Consider the following 25,301-nt stretch of genomic DNA (forward strand, 5'->3'; position numbering starts at 1 on the left):
GATCACGAACCTGGCGTTTTGATGTCCTCCCCGTGAGCCCCCGGCAGCCTTTCTGTGGGATTGAGGGTTTCTCGGCGTTTGCCCAACTTTTACTGCATCCTGAGAGTCACGCCTGGGGCCGGGCGGGTGGCCAGGAGCTTCTCTGCTTGACCATGTCAGCCTGCCAGAGTTCGGCCCTTCAGACAGGACGGAAAAGGCCTGGGTGGCAGACGCCACCCCCGCTCCCCACTAGGTCAGGGACATTATTTTGCATAGATCATAATATCCTCTTAAGATCTGTGTCTGGCTGAGTATGAAGTCATCCCTCAGAGGCCCTGAGAAGTCCACGGGCCATGAAACCCTTGTGCCAGTGTCCCCAAGTGCGGAGGCTGTGCGCTGAAGGGTGGTTCACAGCCCAGGCCGAAGTCACCCAAGTGCGACTGGGCTGTAGACGCACGCATCCAAACGGGCTGCGAGGGAGAACCTTCAAGCTAACAAGGGCATGCTCCACCCTGGCCTGGACAGCCAGCCCGCTGTTAATTTCACCTGTAGTGTCTCTGAAACTGGAGTCAGAGGCGCAGAGGGGACAACGGAAGCTATCTCCCCCCTACTTTTTTTTTTTTTTTGGTCAAATTATCCAAATATCGTCTTCAAGGCTCCAGTTTCATTTCGAACGTGTACAGAGCGTGAGTGGACGCTACACTCGTTCACAACACCGTTGTGGAGAGTCCTCCTGACGCTTTCTGGGTAATTTGTTACTCCGGGGAAAAGCCACTGCCTCCCAAACCAGGGTTCAAGGATGCAGGGCGCGGGCCCTCGCCTTCCAAGCCCCACCGCTGGGTCATCCCTTTACCAATTAGCGCCTGTACCGCGGCCAAATTTGGCACCAGGACTCCTTGCCCCACCGGCTCCGGATAGGGAAGTGGCCTGGACTCCCATCCAGCTGCGGGGTTTGGGGGTTGGGTGACTTGGGCTCCGGAGAGACTTCAGAAAGAAATAAAGGGGAGGCCCAAGCCTTGGAGATAGAGAAAGAGTGGCTGGAATCACCCGGCATTCCTGAGACCTGTTGCGCCCTGTTCTGCGGAGTCCCCGGCTCTGAGCCGGGTTAGGTTTGGTGGCGTGCGGGCGCCCTAGGCCGGGCAGCCTCAGCCAACTTTGCTGTCCTGGCCATCCCAGGTCGGACTTCGGGGACACAGGCCACAAGAAATTTAGAGTCATGAAGTCTTTGGATGTGGCCCAGCTGTCCAGACCCTAAGGGTGAGCACCCACCCCTCTCCGGGTCTTCAGGGACCTCTGGCCACTGCCCAGTGGAGAAGGGCCGAGCTGATCATCTGGGTACATATGAACCTCCGAGAGCTCGGCAGAAGAGAAAGAGGCCGGAAAGGAGAGAAAATGAGTCACCTCCTGATTCCGGAGCCTTAGGCCCCCAGCACCCCCGCATCCCCGTGGCCTCCATTTGTACATTTTTATAGCAAGTGACGGCTAGTTTATGAACCAGCCCCCATGGGCACTTAAGACCCAGCTCAGCCGGCAGTACCTCCGTTCAATGGTCCCGCGGACTCCGCAGTCTACGGGACCGGGAGAAGGAATCTTGCAGCAAGCGCCTCCCTCCAGCATCTGCCGGCTCTCAGGAGAGAAAACTCCCGGCAGGAGAGAGACGGGTGGACGCTGGGAGGGCTTGGAGACCAAGCCTCCGGCTTAGAAACAAATGAGACTCAGCCCTAGATGTTCTTTAACTGCTCGCGGGGTCCCAGAGTTTATTTTAGCTGAGAGTTGAGCCTACATTTGCCTTCTTGAAATTACACTTCGGGTACCTCCTTCACACAGCAATTACTGCTGACCCCAGAAAGTGCTCTTTCGACTCTGCTCAACCTTTGGGAAGAAGAAAACTTGGAAAAAGTCTAGCTCTCAAAATGCTATCGCTGAGAAGTGGCTTAAAAAATATGTACACAGGCTTTAGTGCCCCCAACTCCTTAAAAAGAAAATGAGAAAATTTTCCCCTTGAAAAAATTGAATCATTTTATGTAAAACCAGGTTAAACAAGGCCCATGCCTCCCTCATGGGTCCAGACATTTTTGGGAGTCTCCTGAGACCTGTCTCCGTGGCTTTGAGGGTCAACCAAGCCTTCTGGCATCAGGCAGGCTGAAAGCTTGTCTGTTTTCCCCAATGGTGGGTGGGTTTTTAAAGGACCAACTTGCGGACTGCTGAGCAGCTATACCCCACACATCCACCCCCAACCACATCTTGCCTTCTGAGTTTGCCTTAATTATGGAATGGGGAAGTAGGGTTGGGGGCCCGAGTTCACGTCAAAACTGTCAAAGGAGGTGGGGGAGGAGGACAGAGAGAGAGAGAGGAGTGGAGAACTCCCTCCAGGCGCAGGAAAAATTCAAAAATCGTAAAAGGAAAAGGGGGAACTTGAAGCCCAGAAGTCATTGTTTCCTTTATTTCAAAGGGAAAAACCTGCCCGATTCTCATCCTTTTGATTGATTAAGGCCCTGAATACCTCGCGGCCCCAGAGTGACAGTCCCTGAATAGACTCGAGCGAATAAAGCGCAGTGCAGAGCGCGGGGCTGGCACTCGGGGGTGTGAAGGAGGCGAGTTCGCTGGCACTTACCAAGTTATAAATAAAAGCCTATGCACAATGGTACCTTCTCTAAGGACAGACAGTCTTTACAACACTCCTGGCGTCATATCCTGCTGGGGACACTTCAGCTCCTAGCCAAGACTTCGTTCCTTTTATTTTTCCAGCAGTTTAGTCTGAATGCCATAATAAATTCCTGAGAACAAACGCTGCACCCGGGCAAAACTTTAACATATAGACACATCTCTGTCGACGCATCGGGGATCTATACGTAGAGATTTAGAACCGCAGCTTGCCAGAGCGGTTTTTAAATCAAGAAGAGGAGCCAGGTTTTTTTCTGCACCCTCCCCCATACCCCCAGCCTTCAACTAACGAGTGCTTGGGCCTAGCGACGGCTGCCTGTACTTCACACTAGCCGCGCTTGCAGACGGAGAAGACAAAAGAACATCAGCGCACCCTGGACTCCTCCTGGGAGGAACCCCATCGGGAGGACCCCTTAACAAGCCTAGGCCAAGGGGCACTGACCACAGGAAGCAAAGCGAAATATGTCTGGGGCCCCAGATCTCTTCTTATTGGAATTGTGCCCCCTCCAGTGGCAGTAAGCCAAGAGAAATGAGAGCGAGACCTACAGGTAGAAAAAATGAGACATATAGAGAGACACAGGAAATCACAAGAGGAAGAGAGGCTGAGCGAGACACACACACAGAGGCACAGAAAGAGACAGAGAGAGAAATAGAAAGTCACGGAAAGAGAGATCCGAGAAAGACATACACACACACACACACACATACACACACACAGAGTGACAGACAGAGACAGAGAGACAGAGACAGAGAGAGACTTCTCCGCCCTCAGCAACTGCCATCTCCCTGGGGCTGTCTCTCTCAGTTTCCACCAGGCCACCCTTCTCTCCTGGGCAAGGGGCGCAGCGCGGGTCCCCCTCGGGGCCAGCAGAGGCCTCGGCACCACCAGAGATGGGAAGAGAAAGTGGCCGCTGTTGCCCAATCAGCGCGTGTCTCCGCCACCCGGGACGGTCTCCCCGTCGGCCAATCGCAGCTCAGGGCTCCTGACCAAGCTTTGGGTAAAAGAACTAATAAATGCTCCCGAGCCCGGATCCCCGCACTCGGTGTCACCACAGGAGGAGACTCAGGCAGGCCGCGCTCCCGCCTCACCCGGCTCCCCGGCTCGCCGTGGCTCTCTGAGCCCCCTTTTCAGGGACCCCAGTCTCTGGAACATTTGCCAAGACTCGTACCAAACTTTTCCGCCCTGGGCTCGGGATCCTGGACTCCGGGGCCTCCCCGTCCTCCCCTTTCCCGGGTTCCAGCTCCAGCCTCTGGACTAGGAACCGACAGCCCCCCACCCCGCGTCCCTCCCTCTCTCTCCAGCCGTTTTGGGGAGGGGCTCTCCACGCTCCGGATAGTTCCCGAGGGTCACCCGCGCCGCACTCGCCTTTCCGTTTCGCCTTCACCTGGATATAATTTCCGAGCGAAGCTGCCCCCAGGATGACCACGCTGGCCGGCGCTGTGCCCAGGATGATGCGGCCGGGCCCGGGGCAGAACTACCCGCGCAGCGGGTTCCCGCTGGAAGGTAAGGGAGGGCCTCAGCGCGCCGCCTGGATCCCAGGGCCTGGGACTGGCTGCCTCATCCCATCCCCAGGCTCCGCAGGCTCCTTTGGTGCTTCCAGGAAGCCCATTCCCCGGGCATCCCACACCCCAAGAAGCACCAGTCGGGGGCGAGGACCTACTCGATTTCCTTTCTGCAATTGGAGCGCGCTGCTCTCTGCAAATCCTGGCGGAGCTGGGCGGCCAGGCCTGCAGCGGGCCGGGGCGACTTGCCCCTGTTGTTTTGGAAATGCTGCGGTGGAGAAGGAGGGGAACCGGCTTCTGAGAGGCAGAAACAACTTCTCCGCAATTCGTCCATTCGAAATTGTCTCGAAATTTTCCCGGCTGCGCCCACACTTGTGAAACATATGTTAGTTCAGGAAGCATTGTTTTTGCCCTGCAAATTTGTGGTGGCCAACGCCGCGCCATTGTGATTGGAATTTTTAGAATAATTAAATAAATTAGAATTCGATTTATCTCAAATAGCATCTAGAAGTTTCTATAACTTGTTTAGGAATCGCCTTTCAGTCCACTTGAAGATTCTGGGAATCCCGGGGAGGCAGGAAGCCTTGCAAGCCTGAGCCCCTTCCAGTGGTTTTCGAGGTTAGGGCGCCCCAGCAGAGATGCTCATCGCCCCCCCAACCCACCCCCTTCACACCCAGCCTAGAGTAGAATGTAACACCCAGAGCAAGAATGGGGGCTAGGGGGCCCAGGAGCAGCCCTGCCGCTGCTGTGGTCTCTGTCCCGAGATGTAACAGGTGACACAAGCACTGCTGCTTGGGCCTCCTTTCTGGACCCTCTTTGACCCTTGGCTGCTGCACTTTTGGCTAGAAACCCCAAGGGCTATCTGCTCGCCCAAGTCCCTTAGAAAGGGAGGGACCCCAACTGGACAGGGATCGGTGGGAGCAGAGTTCATCAAGGCCAGCTCCTGGGTGAACTTCTCTTTCCCAGGAGGCTGTTTCTAGAGCAAGCTAGACTCTCTACCAGCTGTAGGATCTCCTAAGTTGCCACTCCTCCCGGGCCCGAAGGGGAAGACGCTTTCTCTGGGGAGAATTATTTTGCCCCATTTGCTGTCTTTACACAAGATTACATGCGCTATATTGCTGAATAATTTGAACAAATGTGATTGAAAGGAGGTCTGGGTCTGGGAGTCCGGTGTCGAGCAGTTTCAGTGTCGGTGCTGTAACATGAGGATAGGCCAGAAGACTGCGAAATTACGTGCTGCTGTTCTTTGCTTTTTATTTTCCTCCAGTGACTTTTCCCTTGCTTCCCTTTTTCACCTTCCCACAGTGTCCACTCCCCTCGGCCAGGGCCGCGTCAACCAGCTCGGCGGCGTTTTTATCAACGGCAGGCCGCTGCCCAACCACATCCGCCACAAGATCGTGGAGATGGCCCACCACGGTATCCGGCCCTGCGTCATCTCGCGCCAGCTGCGCGTGTCCCACGGCTGCGTCTCCAAGATCCTGTGCAGGTACCAGGAGACCGGCTCCATACGTCCTGGTGCCATCGGCGGCAGCAAGCCCAAGGTGAGGGGGCGGGCCTTGCCCTCCTGGCTCCCAGACTGTGGTCCCCTGTGTTGGGAAAGAGCGGGCGGGAGGCAAAGGCTAACATCTGGGGCTCTCCAATGAGTTATTTCTGAGGTTTGTGAAGTTGTGTAAAGGGGTGTGTGTGTATGTGTGCGCGCGCCCTGGGCACTTCTTGATGAACGCTTAGGGAAAGCTCTCGCCTTTTTTGCAAAGGAAAAATAACATTTGTTTTTTAAAGCCCATAAGACTTGGAATCCTCATCAAATTATTTTAATGGATAAACACCTAAAGCAGGCAAGGTCTATGTGCCCACCTGTTGCCAATTTCTTTCCTAAGTGTCTTCCCAGCTCCCACCCATGGCACCGTCCTTTCCAAAACGAATGTAAGGAACGTCTTTAGGTTTTATAATGGTTTGTCTCCCAAACCACGCCCTCAGTCTCCCCCAGTGCAAATTGTTTTCAATGAGTCAAAAACTAGGGTGATCAGTTTTCTTTGTAATAAGCCAGTGACTCCATTAAAAAAATAAGCAGTTTGTTGCTATCCTCAAATTATTCTGGTTCCCTTTTTAAAAACAAAGAGTCACACCAGCTAGGGCTGAGTGGGAGGGAATTACATGAGGTCTGTCTTTTCTTCTAGTTGCCACGGGGCAAAATCAAGAGGGTTATGGTAAACCGAAGACCTCCAAACACCCTCCTCTTCCTTCCCACCTACTGAAACCCTTTCACAGCCTTTCTAAGAATCTTTGGAACCTTCTTCTTCTTTTTAAAAAATATATTGGGGGTAGAGAGAAGAGTCAGTCTCTCAATTGATATTTGTTATGGACTCGAAGTTTTAAAAACCCAGATAGGTACCTTTACGTTTCAGTCTTCACTTTAGCATAAATATCCCTTTGGAAAAGCACAACTTGCAGATTTAATTTGATTTTTCAGCTCCTTTTTCAAGCATCGCTTTTTTAGTTTCGTTTTCATTTGGTTCTGTGTAAGCAGTTGCCTTATTTCCAGGGATGAGAAAGTATAACCCCACCCAACCCCCATCAAGATGTTATAATTCTTCTGAATTTATCCCGGTTGTCTGGGGCTTGTCTGGGGGAGGTAGAGTCTTCCCAGGCTGCTCCAGGATGGGATGGGATGTGTTCTTATCTGCCCCTTTCTAAAGTGCCACAGAGAGTGGGGGTCTTTTTGCTCACAAAGGGGGACCGTCCCATAGGATTCAGGGAGGAACATCCCAACAGGCCCAGAGGCGGTGGGGCCGCCGCCACCTGGCCCAGGGTACCGGGTACCAACGCCTGCCCGCCTGTTCTCTTAAAGCAGGTGACAACGCCTGACGTGGAGAAGAAAATTGAGGAATACAAAAGAGAGAACCCGGGCATGTTCAGCTGGGAAATCCGAGACAAATTACTCAAGGACGCGGTCTGTGATCGAAACACAGTGCCCTCAGGTACTAGGCCCATTAACGTCTCCCCGAGGCGCGACAGTCAGTCGCTATTGCCCCGGCAAGTCGACCAAGACGTAATCACCCCAATTATCGATCTCAGCTATTGGGAGCTGGCCTCTCACGAGGCCCTGAAATATTTACCAACCCGGCGTTCTTGGCACTTTATGGAGGGAGGGGTGAGCTGCTTATCCTGGGGGCGGAGGGTGGCGAGACCACCGCTGAGGACTCCCCGAAGAAGATTTCTGTCGAGGAGGCAGGGCAGGAAACGTGAGGCGGAGGCAGAGCGTTTATTAATATTGATGTTCCCTTTTAAAGAGAAACAAATGTTTTGGTAACCCCAACCGAAGGGAGATGGGGCCCGCGCCGGGAGGGACTTTGCCGGGTGCGCAAAGCCGTGGAGGCTTCCACAACGGCCTCGATTTCCCCCGAGAGTCTCAGGGACGGTCCGGAGCCCTCCGCCACGGCAGCCTGGGGGAGGCGGAGGGAGAAGAGGGGCGAGCACGGAGCCAGCGAGAGGGCGCACGGGAGGGTTTGTTTTTAATTAAAAGGAAACTCCCTTTTTCCCTCTGCGAGAAACATATATTTCAGAGCATGGATTTGTTTACCAGACTGGAATCTGGAAAAAATAAGTGGGAGAGAGTGCATTTTCTTTAATTTTTACAATAGGAAACGATTCTGCAGTTGAAATTTAAACCCTTTATAGCCTTAAAGAAAAAAAAAAAAAAGAGAAAAAAGAAAAAAAGAAACTTGATTGGGGGGGGGGGGGGGGGGGGGCGCGGACAAGTCGGCTTTGGTTCTTCCTCCCTTAAGGCGAACCGCAGGATCCATGCATTCAGGTGGGGAGGAAGGAGGGTACCCGGTGGGCTGGTGGGAGAATTCTCTTAGATTGAAGACCTAGAGCCCGGTCTTCGGAGTCCAAGAAGGGAAATGCTTCCTGCCCAGAATCGAGGGACAAAGATGGCATCCGGCCCTAACTTGGAGGCACGGTTTTCCCAGGCTCCGTCTTTCAGTACCGAGATACAGATAATAGGGAGGGGGGTTTGAGTGGCAGGATGAGAGGGCTGGAGAAGGATGAGGATGTCCAGAGATGCAGGAGGAGACACCCAAGCAGTGCAGGGCAGCGGCTCTAGGGCCCTGGCTGGGGTTTGGTGGGGTGGTCCTTCCCGCACAGCCCCGCTTGTCTCAACCACGTGCACTCCCTTGCTTCCTTCCTCCTCCCGCCCCCAGTGAGTTCCATCAGCCGCATCCTGAGGAGTAAATTCGGGAAAGGTGAAGAGGAGGAGGCCGACTTGGAGAGGAAGGAGGCAGAGGAAAGCGAGAAGAAGGCCAAACACAGCATAGACGGCATCCTGAGCGAGCGAGGTAAGCGGTGGCGCCTTGGGCGGCTCACTTGCTGGGGGACTTGGCAGGCATCGGCTCCCTGATATTGGTGATCTGAGGGCAGCCAAGCCCAGCTCGGATCAAGGTCCCTTCATGCGCGGTGTCTCTGCGCCTGAGTAAGGTCATGGAAGTGAAAGACCAAAGGGACACTAGGAATTAAAACAAACATTTCTATTCTGCTTAGTTTTTCTGTTTTGTAAATCTTTCTTTCTTACCACTTGCAGGCCCTGGGATTCTAGAACTGTGAATTGTGCTCTACTGTAGGGGGCAGGGGAAGCTGTCACTCTCTTGCCATTAAATGTATGAGACTGGGCATCTCTGAGCAATTGTAGGGCCGGGGATAGAGGGTACTTGAATCTTCAGAAGTTGAAGTAGATTTTATGCCCTCAGGAAAGGTCCTGGTCTCCAGAGTTTCCCGCATTAAAGGAGAGAGAGAGAGAACTCTTTTGGGCAACGGCCCTCCAAAAATTGCCCCCACATCGGCTGCCTTATAAATGTGCGTGTGTGTGTTGACTGGTTTGATTTGTTTGAAACTGATTTTCAAACGTGAGGGGTTTAACCTGTGTGTGCCTGGGAATCAAAAGGAACCCAAGCTCTGGGTTACAAATTGAAGGGATCTGGGTTCTTAGAGTCCTGGCACCCTCTGTCTTCTAGTGGTACAGATCCCCATTCCTTTTCAGCTGGGCACTGTCAGCACTAAGAAAAAAAATCTCCCCCATGGGAGACAGAAGTGCAGCTTGCTTCCCCTTCACCTGCTGCAAGTCATCCTCTAACTTTAAGGGTACAAACGCAAAAAGAAAGAAAGAAAAGAAAAGAAATGCTGAACCCGGAAAGGAGCATTGCAGCGGGAGACAGCGGGGGGTGGGGGGGGGAAGGGAGGATTGTGTCTCAGTGGTTTTGGCCTTGGGGGTGGTTGCCCCTCTTCAAACGCACAAATGGTCAACAGTGGCCAGAGGTCCCACTTGCGCCTGAAGTTTCCTCACCTGGGACTTGGAGTTCATTGGGCAAAGTTAGTTTTGGAGTTGCCAGAGGGACAGGCGGCTTTCCAGGTGGGCTCGCAGCCGTTGCCGACTGTGACTAGCTGGGTCTGAGCCCGTACAAGAGTGGCATCCAAGTGGGACTTCTTTTATCTTCATTGCCCAACTCTGTGGCAGCCACTGGCTCTCCTGAGCAGCTGCTTTACAAAGCAGTGCAAAATCTGCACACCACCTGGAAGGAACATTTAGATTTGGAAGTTACAGATCCAAATGGCTGATTTGAGGGAAAAACAAGTGTAGATACTCTGATGCACATAAGAAACCAAAGACATGTCAAACCACAGCAGGTTGGGCAGGGAGATGCTTCCTTTGCTTTATGACAGAGGCCTCCTATGGACTCAGCCTAAATCCTCGTTTTGGAGAGGTGCGTTTTTCTGCCCTGGTCTCTGAGAAGACACCTTGGCTTTTATCCCAGGCCTAGCTGCAGCATAGAGGTGCTGAGAAGGGAGGAAGGCAGGGAGTCAGACAACCCCAAACCAAATGTGTTCCTGTGGGCAGTGGGGAGAAGAGCCCAGAGCAGTCACAGAGGCTGGGGACTCACGGCTTTGCTACTTGTTGCTGGAGGCACCAGCGCGGCAGACTGGCTGCTCTCTCGCAGTACAGGCGACTGAGGCCCAGGAGACAAAACGTCCCAAATGAGCTGGTCAAACATTTGTACAACTTTTCCAGCTTTTACAAAGAAGGCCTTCTCTACACAATCTACACTTGGAGATGAACTTGGGAGACAAAGCCTGGAGAGTCCATTGAAACTCACACTTTAGCTCAGCCCAGACAAAGCTCCAGCTCGGAGCAGCTTGATGTGAACAAAGGAAGGCAACCTTTTTATAATTCAGGGAGAAAAGAAGAGAAAACAGCACCACAAAAGGCTGAGAATAGACATTATGGGCTTGCAATGAGGGATGAATTATTCAATGAGCCCCAATAGCTGCTGCGCCAGGAAGTTTTATGGACTCTCCAGCGTGGAAAAAGTGGCCATTTCACCTACAAAATGTTTCTAGTCTTTTGGGCTGTCTAGCTGGGTAGGCTGCTATTCAAGGGCAATTGCCACCATTTTTAAAATCAGAGTATTCTCCCCAGTGGGGGCTGTGCTGTTGGAAACACACACACACACACACACACACACACACACACACACACACACACACACACACACCTTGGAAGCTGAAGCCTGATTTAATTTGGGGTTGTCAAGGAAGATGCAGTGTCTGTCTCTTCAGCACCTCTAGCTCCTTTTTAGATGAGCCTTGGAGGCAAGATGGGCCCAGAGAAAGGACAGAGTGAGGTGTAGTTTGAAGTCTAGAAATTTCAAAAACTCCTTTCTGTTGTTTGGGCATCAAAAGTCCCAGGCTGCCCGCTTGTAAAATAGAATGAATGTTGATAAAGCGCTCTTAGCGTCCTGGCAGAGGGGGAGGAGAAAGCTGAGGGAAGAGGGACTTTGGGGTCCCCTGACCAGTGTGGTGTATTCTTGCCCGTTTCCAGTTAGTGGGTGTGGTGGGTGCTGCTGAGCCTGGCTTTTCAGGGGACATCTTTGGCCTGAGGTCTGCTTGGCAGACACTAGGACAAAAGGGTTGAGCCACCTTGAATGAGGTCAGAATCACCTCATTTTTCTCTCCAGTGACTTTCTCCCAGATGGTCCTCTTAACTTCCCCAACTTTCCCTTTTCCCTAGCTCAGTTCAAGAGCTGAGCCGCTTACGGAGCTGGTGCGCTCAGGCCAGCGCTCCCTAACGGGCGCGCACTAAGCATGATGCATGATCCCTTACTGGATCCATCCTTCCAGCTCCACAGCCCAGGAGAAAGGAGAGGGCTGGGCGGTTCACGAACACGAACCCCTCCCGCTATCCCCAATCCCCCTAGCCCCTGGCCCGCGCTGAGACTGGAGCAGAGGCAGCCGGGGGAGCCAAGTCCTGGCCGAGGCATCCGGAGCTGTGGGCACGGCCCTGCGCAGCGGCAGCTCAATGGTCGCCTCTGTTCCACCCCCGGCTCGGCCGAGCGCGCCCGCGGGCGCCGCCACAATGGGCTGGGCCCCCACTCCTGCGCTCTGCGCCAAAGCGCCGCGCCGCGCCGCCCCCTCCCCTACTCTCTGGCCGGCTCGAAGCTTAGCTCGCCGGGCTGCAGCCGACTCAATTGCCTCCTTTATGTCCTTCTCACTTTCATCTAGACACAGCCCGCCTCCCCCCTTCTTCTCCTCTTTTTTTTTCCTCCCTTGCCTGAGGCTCACATTAGTGAAATTTCTGCAACCTCCCCCCATTTTTTTCTTATTTTAAAGAAAGCCCTTAACACAAAAGCGGTGACTAATCAATAGAAACTGCCCCTTCATCATCTCCTCCTCCTCCTCCACCCCTCCTTCTCCCCCTCCAGCAGGGTGACGCTTTTCCTGTTTGTGAGTTTTGGGAAACATTTTTGCTTTGTGCAGTAATGGAATTAGAGGACAGTTGAGGACTGTAAATGGACACGCGACTGCAAGACTCTCGCTTAAATATTTAGATGCAACGTTACAATTACTGACTTGTTGTAGCAGCTTTGAAGTGGCAGCTCCGGAGTGCAGGGGGAGAGAGGCCAGATTGCCAAATTGATGTTTTGATTGGGGACTGGCGATACACTCTCATAAGACTTTCCTCCCTTTTAAAATCACAAGTGAGCGTGGGAGGTTTGCAACAATTTAAAAGATCCCGCTAAGAGATCTCAAGCATAGGTCGGTTGGGGGCTTATATTCCTTTCCTATCTGTTCCCTCCTATTTGACGTTTACAAAAAAGAGTGCTTTCTTTAAAAAATGGAGAAAGTAAAAGTGACGAAAGCTTTGCTCAAGTTTCCATTTTATTTGTAAGCTTGTCAGCTTTCGTAAAGTTAACGAGGACGACTTCAGCTTTTTTGGGGGGGGGGAGGTAGGGGAAGATTAATCAGTTTAAAACGCAGAAAAGCATTAAAGGTATTTGGAGTATTTTATTTCCAGTGAAATCATGAAAAGAGCACGCTTATCATTAAGGGACTGCTGAAATCAAGGAAAACGAAGGGCCGTTTCTTTCCCGGTTAGTGAGCAGGAAGGGCCATTTTGGTCCAAGGTTGGGAGGAGGGGAAGGCGGGGGACGAACTTTCCCATAGATTAAAATCATTGGGTATAGGATCATACGTTTATGGCATCGGATCCTTTATTCAAGTGGACAGACCAGCCCACTTTCCAAGTCCATTTGTTAGGATCACGAATTTGACCTCAACGTCGTCTCGATTCTTTAGAGAAAACTTCATATTTTCTGAAGTCCTTGCAAAACTCAGCAAAGAAAGATCATCCATTTAAAAAATATTGGAAGTATCAGAACTTGAATTCTATTAGAACACCACGCCGTGTTCTATTTGTTAATGTCGCGGTAACGATTTTCCTGCCGGAACGATTTGAAAGGAAACACCAGAGTTCAGCTCCTAGCTTTTTCTTTTTCGCTTGTTTGGTTTGGTTGACTGCTGTGTGCTTACCTTCTAGAGCTTTATTGAAAACATGCAGATTTTCTAATTAATGCTTGAAATCGTATGTTTATTTTGGGGTTTGATTTGATTGTTGATAGCACCGGAACCAGGACGTAGGGGCTTCTACTGAGTAATAATTACTGAAGGTTCATTTAAAAGTCCCCAGGGCTGAGCAATAAAACCCACCCGGGCGGTGGGGCGGAACCAGTTAGCGCGCGGCGGTTCAGGCGAGAGGAATATACTGAAATCGATCACGTGAATATGAGTGTGGCCGCTAAATCCGAATGGCTTCAGCATCTGTGAATGCATACATTTTGAGAACAACAACAAAAAATTCTTCCTGTGAGACTAAATGTTTAAGTTGTACATAAGTAGATGGCCAATGAAAATGAAAAGCTGCAACAGTAACAACAAACGGTGAGAAATGAGAGTTTGGCTTGGGCTGGAACAGAAGATGTTTTACGTTCGATTGGATTCTGTATGACACGTAACTTATCTATGAGAGTAAACAAAGATTAAAGAACCATTTAGAATGTACATATATAACTAACAAGACACTAAAAGGCAATTAAGCAGTCAGTTTAATGTCTTATCTCACTGGCTGCTCTGGGGTTGTTTTACAAGTAGGAATTAAAATCTGAAAAGGAAGTTTTCAGCAGCTCTGGCCAAATATTGATTAAGTAGCTGTTTGTTGATACCATTGTTACGCATTAAAAAGCCGGGAGCGCGGCCCCTCAGTGGTCATCTTCCATTGTGAGGGGTTCTTAACCACAGAGATCAAAGCGGGATCATTTCAATTTATCTGTCCTGGAAAATCCTTCTTTTCCTCTGAAATCTCTAAGGAGGAATTGACCAAATTCTCTTTAAGAAATAGGAACTGAAACCAGTTACATGTTGTAGGTTTGTAGAGAAGGCTCATGGGGTGTTTTTAATTAACCTATCGTGATTTCTTACTTAGAACTGAGGCTATGATGGTGAATTTATCATCAAATAGATTCTCATTTTTGGGGGGGTGGGTGGCAGAAAGCATGGCAGCTACTATCTGCCTGTTGCTAAATTTCTAAATACAAAAGTTTCCCTAAAATTGTCTTCCAAGCTGGAATTATTTAATGAAAACATAGCAGATTTTTATGTAAAAGTAGGTGGGGAATAATTAAACGCATAGGAATCTGAGAGTTATATTAACTTTGTCTCTCTACACGTGTTTCTGTAATTTCTGTGTTTATAGATGGTTAGATGATTCTCATGTATATTTCTAATCCTCCATAATTTAGGAATAGATATGTGTTTATGTGTATGTATGTGCATTGTTAGAGTTTATTTATTACACTAAGAATTATGCTGGCACTAAACTATATTTAGTTGCACAAAATGAAGATATGTTTGTCCTGTGGATTGCACTTTCTAAAGTCATCAGAAAGTGAGGTAACAGCACAGCCTCCCAGTTGTTGAATGCCAGGAGAAATATTTCCTTGAATCATTTTATGACTTTTTTAAACTGTTGATTTTGAGATGAACTATTCGACTTTTGTTTGTTTAAGAACTCAATATATTTGCATAGGTTTTTCTTTTATTATGAAAGCAAAAATCCTGCAAAGGAATCTTTTGGAAATACCATCTCTGTGCTTAATTTGCTAATTCCAACAAATAGCACTAACTGAGGTTGTAAAATTCATGCCAGATTTAGGCTTTGGATGTATAACTGTGCATCATGGATCTGCCTGTGTGTGGGGTTTTTGAATCTCTTTCTTTGTGCTCATTTCAGTACTAAAAAGTTGTGCATGAGGCTTTATTGTTTCATTTTTACTCTTGTTCACTCTTGAGCAAGATGAATCTTGACATACAGAGCAGAATTTTGGTGGGTATCATCTAATATTTTCTACTATAATCCTCCTATTAATTAATAATCCATCTGTGCTCAAATGCTCTCTGATGTAAAATATTTACTACCAAACATTGCAGTGTAGAACCACTGCCTGAAATAGATTAAGCTAGAAGTTACAGTTAGCTCAGATTTGTTACGGTTCATATGTCCTGGGTCCGGATATAGCATTAGATAGTTCTTTGTCATATATTTCAAATGTATATTTCGTATACATACAGAGTTCAAGTAACTTTTTTTCCTTGGGTATTAGGCCATGTATTCACACACTGTCCCAGGGACAGCAGCTTCCAGCTCCAAGTTGGACCTGATCTTAGTACCAACTCAAAATTGCTGACCCAAGAACCGGCTGCCTTTAGTTGGGGAACCGTGAAAAGGAATTTCAGATATTTCTGAAGAAAATTCAGATATTGCCATCTTTCTGGAAGATAAACAACAAAGCAGCAATAAGTATTATAATTCTATAATAGGTGAATAAAAGGTGTTATAAATTCTTACCTTCAGTACCTATTTTCTTTCTTTCCTTCCTAATAAAGGTTATTGAAAAGACTAATCCCCTAATGGCCATCCTCTGCCCTATTGGGAAAGATATTTTTGTCCCATTCACACCAATCTTCGGTAGAGCAAGACACAACTCAGCTTTTAGCTCTACCCTACAGTGTTGGGAAATACGGAGCTCCAATAGCACTGTGAGATTTTGCTGGAAGCAGAACACCTCTCCTTTAGGGAGGCTTTCTTCAAATTACCTAAGCTGAGATTATACTCCAAAATGAACAGAATATGTATATTTCCAAGTTTTAGTTGGAATATGCACAGTTATCAAAATGCCTATTTAACATCATAAAACATCGATTCATGAGAGAAGAATCAGAAAGTTCACCATTGTCAAAGGGAGATATGAAAACCATGAAATATAGTTATTGAGGACAGTTGAGGAATCATAGGTGTTATAAATTCTTATCTTCTTCTTTTCCTTCTTTCCTTCCTGATAAATCTTTTTAAAAACCACCAACAGGTAATTTCTGCTGTTGAAGTGGCCACTTGTCTTTGAAAATGAAATTGTATTGAATAAAGGGCAACAGTGTTAAGAATGTGATTTGATGCACATTTCTTCTAGGGGAAAGGAAAATCTTGAGAAAGCATTTTGCCTTGCACATTGCATATAGCAAAGGTCGTACCATTTTACATTTTGCTGCAGGATTTTAAGTGAAACAGAACAAAACAAAACACCTCCACGTTGTGATAAAGTAAGTTGATCGAAGTAGTCTGAGTTTTTATGTCCACCTCTTACTGAAGTGATTGATAAATTTCCTTCCCTAGCAAAACAGATTAGAACTCAAGATAGGCAACTATTAAACTAGCTGTATGTTTGGCTCCTTAAACTCATTCAGTAATTCCTTGACTATACTTTCTTATGTACTTTTATTTGGCCATATTTACTGTATCTGTAATAGTATGTGAATATCAACTCTGAATTCTAGAAGCCAATTCCCGACGCATCTTGGACCTAATCCAACATATTCTGTTTAAAAATAGCTGATCAAGCCGCCGGGCCTGGTGGCTCACACCTGTAATCTCAGCACTTTGGGAGGCTGAGGGAGGTGGATCACCTGAGGTTAGGAGTTTGAGACCAGCCTGGCCAACATGATGAAATCTTGTCTCTACTAAAAATATAAAAATTAGCTGGGTGTGATGGCACATGCCTGTAGCCCCAGCTACTTGGGAGGCTGAGGCAGGAGAATTGCTCAAATCTGGGAGACAGAGGTTGCAGTGAGCCAAGATCGTGCTACTGCACTTCAGCCTGGAAGACAGAGCGAGACTCCGTTTCAGGGAAAAAAAAAAAAAAAAAAATAGCTGATCAAAATGCTTTGATGGGATGGGAGACTTTTTTTTGGTTAACCAACATAGGATTGAGGGAGAGGAAATACCACTGATTTTCAGCATTTAAAAATTTACAGGATCATATGGATAATTCAAGTAGTATAGTTTTATCAAGACTTAAATGTAGATTTTCAAAATTTTTGTAATTGAAAAGTAGGCATATTTATGGAAACAAGTGTAGAATTAAATGTATTTGGTCTTGTGTTAATGGTTGGAAATAATAAGTAAGTTAGGGTAGAATATTAAGAAAGAAAAGTTAATTGCTATGAAATTTGTATTGCAACATGGAATTATTGTGTACTCTCATAGTAAACGCTGATATGGTCACATACACATTTGCATTTTTAATAGAAAGTCTACATTTGTATTTTGTGATTTTTACAGGCACACAGATATGCCAAATGTACATATATACAGAAAATGAAAGTGACTTTTAAACATATCCCTCTTCGCCCCCTACCCTTTTAGTGGCAAACTCTAGTGTAGGCATAACTCACCCAGTTCACAGGCTCTTGGTTCTTACCCAGTTCATTGGCCCTTGCCTTTGAGTACTAACTTCCTAGTTTCCTTCATACTACCTCTTTCTTTCAAAAGCATTTTATTTTTAAATGATTATAGATTCATAGAATCTGTCTTCAAACATATATTTAAATTCGTCCAATATTCAAATGTAATATGATGATTAAGAAAATCTTGGCCAAAGCATGTGTGCATGTGTGTGTCTCAGTCATCATGGTTGAGCTTAACCTGAACTAAAGAAAATTAATTGGTCCAATTCATTTTATTGTAAGAAAAGCAATAGGTTTCTTCTTTATGAATCCCCACTTGGCCAGTTCCCCAAATGAGGTCACTAAAGCAGTTGAATGTTTTTTGTCTTGTTTGACTTAAACACACTCCAAAGTACCTTTTCAGATCTTTCTTGCCTTATAAAAACACAGTACCCAAGGTGAAAGTGGTCTGCTCTTGCATCACCAATTTTGCTCTAAAATTGAGACCAAGCACATTTTAGTTGTGACCTTTTGAACTTCAGTTTGGACATCTCTAAGATAGGGAACTGCATACCAGCTTTCCAGGATTCTGTGAGAAAGAAATGAGAAGGTGCATATTATGTGCAAATTACACTTAGCAGCAAAACTCAAAAGTCTTGGTCAGGGGAAAAAAATCTCTGAACACTCAGAAAGTGACCAGCCTACAAACTAGCAGATGGGCTCTGCCCAAGGGCAGATAAAGCCTAATTCAGGGCTTAGAAGCAACAATGAAGACCAAACACACACACACACACACACACACACACACACACACACACACCCCCCACACACCACTAAGTCCGCTTTCACCAAGTCAAAAAATTGAGTTTGTGAGCAACTATTTAAAGAAAAAAAATTCGATTTAACGGGTATAAAAAATAAAATTCTAAAACCATTAGCTGAGATGTCAAAACATGTTTCTTAATTACTTTTCCTTCCAGCTTAAAAGGTTACTTTTCTCTTTTAGATTAACTTGGCTTTTTTTGAAACTCCAACTCAAACTTTTCTTTGTATTTGGCACAAGTTTTTTCAGCAGATCAGGAATTGACAAATACGTTGCTTTTTGAAAACGAGTCTCATACATCCATTCTTATTCCTAAAACGCTGTTACAGTCTTTCATTTTGGGGAATTGTTTTTGCACAGTTTCTCATTATATCCCCTCTTCAGCCTGCTTCATTGTTCTTAAAGGTCTTTATAGCGCTGCACGTGAGGTTGTGTGCATTCTTTTTTCTTTGTGCATGATTCTTCTTAATTCCCTCTCCTTTAAAACTGGAGCTCAGAAGTTTTAAGGATACCTTCCAAAGTAGCATTCTTCAAGCTGAAGGATACGTTTTAATGATCTTTCTGTTCCATTTTCCTCCATTACGTCCCAAAAGGTTGGGGGCTCCTGTGTTATTGGGGTGCAGTGCGAGAGTGAAAAAGAAAATAGCCTGGCTAGTAAGGCTCCTAGGAGCTGGAGAGCTCCTGCCCCCATGTTTCTCCCTCTGGCGCAGCTTGGCAGTGCAGCCACTGGCTGCAAGGAAGGTTGTTTTCTTATCCCCGCATGCACTGGTCTGACCTGTCTCCAAAATAGGTCAGGCTGGGGCACGGCCAGTTTATGCAGCTGTTGCGGCTTAGGCTTCGCAGCAGGCAGCCGAAGCTCCTTGGCCAGCCGGGCCCCCAGTGAACTGATAAAAATTCGCTGGCGAGCTATGGGGCCTTCCTTCTGGACAGTCCTGGCCCCCTGAAGGCTTTTAGATGCAAGGAGACTCCTGGATTATGGGGGCCAACTCTCAGCCTCCAAAGGGAAATGTTCTTTTATTCTCAGGATTGCACTCTTGTTGACCCAAACACTCAAGTGAAATATATACTTTGTCAGATTAAAAAAATATATCGTATTTATTTTTGACTGGGTAAAACATTCACTTTGCACAAAATTCAAAAGATATAAATGGATATACGGTGACTAGATTTCCTCCCACCTCTGTCTGCTAGTGGCCAGTATTTTGTCTATTTTTCCAGACACTCTATGCCAACCAAGCAATTACATTTCTCTCTCTTTTTAAAAATATTATCTTCCTCCTTTGGCAGAAATGGTAGCCTACCTACAGGATAAACTTTTCTGCACCTTGACTTTTCTTTTTCCACTTTAGAATATATCTCAGGAATTATTCTGCATAATGTCTTGTTCGTATAGCTGCATAATACTCCATCGTATTGTCAAAGGATGACTTATTTAACAACATGTAGATTGTTTTCAATCTGACAGCACCATTTGGCACATGTGTGAGTTTATTTGTAAAATAATTCCTCCCTGGTAAGGACAAAAGGAATGACATTTGTAATTCTGGTAGCTTTGGTGGAATTTAGCTTCTGCATTGAGAACAAATGGTGGGGAAGTTCTTAGAAAGCATGGTGCAGGAGTGTTTGCCTTTGGGCACTGGCACAAGAAAAATGATACATTTTCTCCTACCACTATATCTGAGTAGGAACATAGGTTTCAAAATTACTGCTTAGAGTTCTGCTAACAATGACTACCCTCTGGACATTCCCCCAATATTCTATTGCTTCTTCAAATGGATCATTCTCTAAATGTAAGGAAAACTTTTTTCTTTGACTTATTGGTTCCTTTTTAAAAATTCTACTTTTCCCCTAATTACTATTTATTCAAGTTTGGCACCATCGAAAGTAGTCTCTTTATGTTAAGCATTCTTATTTTTCTTTGTAAGCCGGAAAAATTGTGGGTAGTTTTATAACAACTTAGAGGCAACTTATTGTAATTATTTACTTAGAAAAGAAAAATTGTCTCCAAGGTCACCAAATCAGGTTTGAACTAGTAAGAGAGTGGTTTATGAATAAGAAAATCTGGTCTTGTATTTATTTTTCAGAAGTGCTCCCGGATGCTCTAGGGGTTTCTTGAGTTTGGGAATGGCTGACTTTTCATTTGTAAATTTTTAGAGAGTATATATCCATGTCCATCTCTGCACAAAAGACTTTTTATGTTTTTTTTCAAAAACCTTGCTTCCCCCAAATCATTTCATCTATTTTTCCTTAAATCTGATGCCATGGAATTCAGTTGTTGCCCTGCTGAATACCTGGTCTACCTAAGCTAGACGTTTCAGTCTGTGAAATGAGCCAGAAAGGACTCTGCTCCAAGTATATGAGAAAAACAACCCCCTCAAAACCCTCCCGAGAAAACCGGAGCTACGAATGCCAACGAATATTATAGAGCAAATGTTTCAAGTCATTTCTTCTTAGGAATGGGCCTTTCAGAAATAGGAGAACAAGTTAGGGGCGAAGGATTTATTTCTGGAAATCAAAATCTTGATTTGGTTTGAAAAAAATAACAAAAAAACCAAAAACGTGTCTTCTTTCTTGACTGTTCTTGCGGCCAGGGCCCGGAATGTGCAGGACGGAGTGTGCCAGTAAGGCAGGAGGATGCATTTTCTTAATTCTAGAACTTTTGTTTGTGCTTAGATGGAAGACGGCTAGCAAGGTGCCCTCAATTCCCTTCTTGCTTTCTCTCTGACTTGCCTATGGAAATCTAAAGGGGTCAGTTAGGGGATGGAAACAGGCCTGCATTAAGAGTGTCTACCAAGAGTTAAGAAAAATCAAAAGCAGCTTTTTAAAAATTCCCTGCTCTGCATGATTTGGGTTGAATCAGGCTCATAGTTTGTGGCATCTGATTACTACCTGTAAAAGTATGCAGCTCTCCGCAAAGGATGGAAAGTCTACAGAGGATTAATATCAACATGGAAAATTTTCATTTGCTCGTCAAGTTGCTGTGATGTTCTCAACAAACATTTAGACCATATAAAATAATTTGCTTCTAGGCCCATAGTGGCCAAGCTTTAGGTTACTGACAGATCATCACACTGCTTTTATCCATACAGGTGAAGGGAAGTGGCAGGCAGAGCCATCCTCCAGGGAACTTAAACCTCCAGGCTTAATGTCAGAGAGCAGGTGTTTTGTGGGGAGAGCAGCCCCTTTGCTTCTGATTTGTAAAATTACAAGTTTTTAAAAATAGGAAGTGGAACATAAATTCACCTGGGGAAAATGTTTCAATTTTCCATTTCGCGATTCCCAAGTAGACGGGATCTGGAATTGTTGGTTACATTTTGGGAAGTTCTGGGTTGTCTAAAACACCCTCTCAGACCATTTCTAAAGAAGGCTGAAAGTCCATTTCAAGTTAAGCAAATAAATGGTGGTTTCCTTACGGTGCCCCCTGTGGACTAGCAGTATGCCAGAGCAGAATATAATTTGGGAATTGATCCAGTGTGGAAACTTTCCAGGTGGTAGATGTGCTTGGCTTTTATGCAGACAGGGCACATCTGGGGCACGTGTGTACATGACACACATTTATCAGAGGGCAACAGAAAGGCAACTTTTACAGTTTCTTACTAGAAGCCAGTGTCTGTTTGTGGTCACTGGCCCCGCCAAGCTCTAAATACTTGCTGAATTTTTGTCTGAGAGCAGAAGTCGAATGGAAGACTGGGGACTTAGAATCATGTCCGAAACTACAAAGAGCCAGGCTTAAGAGTGCAGGAGTTAGAGGAATTCGCTCCAAGTAGGAGGCCAGGATGGAAACTCAAGGCCTGTTCTACTTTGGATTCAGTTTCTGGGCTTCTCAGTAAACTTTTTGGGCCTTGGCTCCTCTGGGTCTTCTTCTTGTCTATGGAAAGTATCAGCTGGTCTTTCTTGGGGCATTCCTGAACATAAAACCAATGGATAAGTGGGATGATCGTCTCATCTTGCTTTTGTAAGAGGCTCAATGAGTTGTCAGTAAAAAGCAGGGAAATACAACTCTTGTGGAGGTCAAAGCAAGTACTCACTCATTTCCCGGCATACCTTTGTCTTATATTATTTGTCCTTTTTAGGAAAATTGAAACTAAGCCATTGCACAGGACTCTTTCTTTCTTTCTTTCTTTCTTTCTTTCTTTCTTTCTTTCTTTCTTTCTTTCTTTCTTTTTCTTTCTTTCTTTCTCTTTCTTTCTTTCTTTCTCTTTCTTTCTTTCTCTTTCTTTCTTTCTCTTTTTTCTTCCTCCTCCTTCCTTTCCTTTTTCCTCTCCTCCTCCCTCCTTCCTCTCCTCTTCATCCCTCTCTTTTTTTCTTTCTCTCTCCCTCCCTCCCTCCTTCCCTTCCCTTTCCTTCCTTCCTTCCTTATTTCCTTCCTTCCTTCCTTCCTTCCTTCCTTCCTTCCTTCCTTCCTTCCTTCCTTCCTTCCCCCTCTCTCTCTCTCTCTCTCGTTCTTCCTGACAGAGTTTCACTCTTGTTGCCCAGGCTGCAGTGCAACAGCACAATCTCAGCTCATTGCAACCTCCACCTCCCACATTCAAGCAATTCTCCGTCTCAGCCTCCTGAGTAGCTGGGATTACAGGCGTGCACCACCACGTCTGGCTAATTTTTGTATTTTTAGTAGAGATGGGGTTTCACCATGTTGGCCAGGCTGGGCTCGAACTCCTGACCTCAGGTGATCCACCCACCTCAGCTTCCCAAAGTGCTGGGATTACAGCCTGACCTTGGACTCTATTGGATTACATGCCTGACCTTGGACTCTATTTCTAATGGGGTGCCAGTACATATGTTGGTCAGATAAGGAGACCAACCATTTCTTTATTATAAAATACAAATGACACAGAGAGCCAATTTTTTTTCTGAATCTTTGTTGGCTAACTTTCATCATTTTATTGAATTACTATAATTTAATGTTACTAGTTTAAACTAACATTTTTTCCCCTGAAATGAATCCTTTCTATTTTTTTGTAACATGAAAACCCAAGTTAAATTCATTAGGTAAGACAATAACTATCTTTCACATTGAAATTTCTGGTACTTGGAAAATTCTTACGGAAAAACTTCAGGAAAAATAAAAAGAACTGTCACTCAGACTACAATTTATAGGAAATGATGTTACCAGAACAAGTATAGGGTTTTCACAGGCGTACTTGAAAATTCTCCTACCACCTAACCCTCCTCTACCAAACCCTTTGAAAATGTTTTTCCCCACTTTCCTTCCATAAAGGGCCCTGTGGGCTGACCTTAGGTGGAAAGAGTGAAGTCAGTCTTGGGTGCTGTTCCTTCTCCTTTCCTGAATCCCTGTCCCTGCCATTTGCCTTGTACATTCCTACTACTACTACTACTACACCACACACACACACACACACACACGCACACACACACACACGCATAGGCTTGCACTCAGCTCTACCTTATTCACATAGATACTCAACTGGTTGGCCGGGCATGGTGGCTCATGCCTGTAATCCCAGCACTTTGGGAGGCCCAGGCAGTCGGATCACTTGAGATCAGGAGGTCGAGACCAGCCTGGCCAACACGGTGAAACCCACCTGTCTATACTAAAAATACAAAAATTAGCGAGGCGTGGTGGCAGGTGCCTGTAGTCCCAGCTACTTGGGAAGCTGAGGCAGGAGAATTGTTTGAACCTGGGAGGTAGAGGTTGCAGTGAGACAAGATTGCGCCACTGCACTCCAGCCTGGGCAACAGAGTGAGACTGCATCTCAAAAACAAACAAACAAACAACAACAACAACAACAACAAAAAAACAAAAACAAAAAACAAAGGAAACTCAACTGGTTAAGCCTTTAACTGGGTAAATGGAAAGTATTTGCTCTTTTCTGAAGGACGCTGAGAGCTGACAACTTAGCATGAAGGAATGAATCCCTAATGGTGGAATTTCAGGTGTCCGTGTTTGGTGGGGGCAGGTGATAGGTTCCTGATTCTCCTAAAATCACATCTCAGCAGATCCTGTCTTCACTGTGAAAGGACAGGATTAGTTCTGCTATGAAGAAGCTCCTTGCTGGTGGGCAGGACCTGCTAGGGCACAATTCTCCATTGAGCTGTCCAGGAGGAGACATAGCCAGCTTAGACCAAGAGCATCCATCCACCACAAGTGGATTTCCCTCACTTCCTCAGTGCCAGGGAAGGGCCTTGGCTTGTGTCCCTTGGGCTCCCTGGCAAAAAGCAGAAGGACAAGAAGGGTCTCTTTGGCCAAGAGCCATAGACTGGGAAAGAACTGTGGGGCTCATCTCACCTTAGAACTCACAGCCTTCCCCAAGGAGCAGAAGTCTAGGCTGAGCTCTTAAATCTCTAGTGGCTCCTGGACAGTTGTCAGAGGTTTGAAGAAATGAGACTCCCCTCCTCTAGAGGACTGGGGTACAAAGGATGTCTGTCATGGATCTACTAGCTGTGGCTGGGGGTGGGGGAGGCTTCTGGCCAGGGAGGGCCAGAGGCTTAAATCTCCAGAGACTCCTAGAATCTCAGTCTTCGGACTCTTGAGATCCTTAGAAACAAATCACTTTGGAGCATGTAAACCAAAAGGGTCTCAGTGGAACAACTGGGATTGAGTCCACCAATGATATCTGGGATTCAGAAATTGCCAGTGTATTCATGGACCATTTTAATCAGGGTGTCCAATCTTTTGTGTTCCTTGGGCCACATTGGAAGAAGACTAATTGTTTTTGGTCACACATAAAATACACTAACACTAACACGATAGCTGATGAGCTAAAAAAAAAAAAAAAAAGAAATCACAAAAAAACTCAATTTTTTTTTTTGAGATGGAGTCTCGCTCTATTGCCAGACTGGAGTGCAGTGGCACGATCTCAGCTTACTGCAACCTCCGCCTCCCGGGTTCAAGCGATTCTCCTGCCTCAGCCTCCCGAGTAGCTGGGACTACAGGCACGTGCCACCATGCCAGGCTAATTTTTGTATTTTTGGTAGAGACGGGGTTTCACCATGTTGGCCAGGCTGGTCTCGATCTCTTGACCTCGTGATCCACCTGCCTCAGCCTCCCAAAGTGCTGGGGTTACAGGTGTGACCCACTGCGCCCAGCCAAAACTCATGTTTTAAGAAAGCTTATGAATTTGCTTTGGGCTGTGTTCAAAAGCATCCAGGGCTGCATGTGGCCCGTGAGCCACGGGTTGAACAAGCTTGATTTAAGTGATCTTGGGTTCCTATTGGACTGTCGAAGTGGGCACTCAGGCTTGATTTGTGTTTTATAAATATTAGGTAATGA

At 46.5% G+C, this 25,301-nt stretch overlaps 1 protein-coding gene across 3 annotated transcripts in view; it reads left to right on the plus strand.

Annotated features, from left to right (window-relative positions):
- The first annotated feature begins 3,679 nt into the window (after positions 1-3,679).
- The window catches only part of PAX3 (paired box 3), a 98,166-nt gene continuing 76,544 nt past the window's right edge, over positions 3,680-25,301 (plus strand). Inside the window, exons 1-5 of one of the 3 annotated variants that reach the window (XM_032753317.1) lie at positions 3,680-4,147; positions 5,452-5,687; positions 6,995-7,124; positions 8,349-8,483; positions 8,892-9,014. In XM_032753317.1, coding sequence (XP_032609208.1) covers positions 4,063-4,147; positions 5,452-5,687; positions 6,995-7,124; positions 8,349-8,483; positions 8,892-8,995 — 690 coding nt within the window. In that variant the 5' untranslated portion in view covers positions 3,680-4,062 and the 3' untranslated portion in view covers positions 8,996-9,014. Of the gene's footprint in view, positions 4,148-5,451; positions 5,688-6,994; positions 7,125-8,348; positions 8,484-8,891; positions 9,015-25,301 lie in introns of those variants that run through there. The other 2 variants (XM_032753316.2, XM_032753318.2) reach the window with 2 other exon arrangements.

The sequence above is a fragment of the Hylobates moloch genome, unplaced genomic scaffold, assembly GCF_009828535.3.
Source record: "Hylobates moloch isolate HMO894 unplaced genomic scaffold, HMol_V3 SCAFFOLD_1, whole genome shotgun sequence".
In the NCBI taxonomy this organism is placed as follows: Eukaryota; Metazoa; Chordata; class Mammalia; order Primates; family Hylobatidae; genus Hylobates; species Hylobates moloch.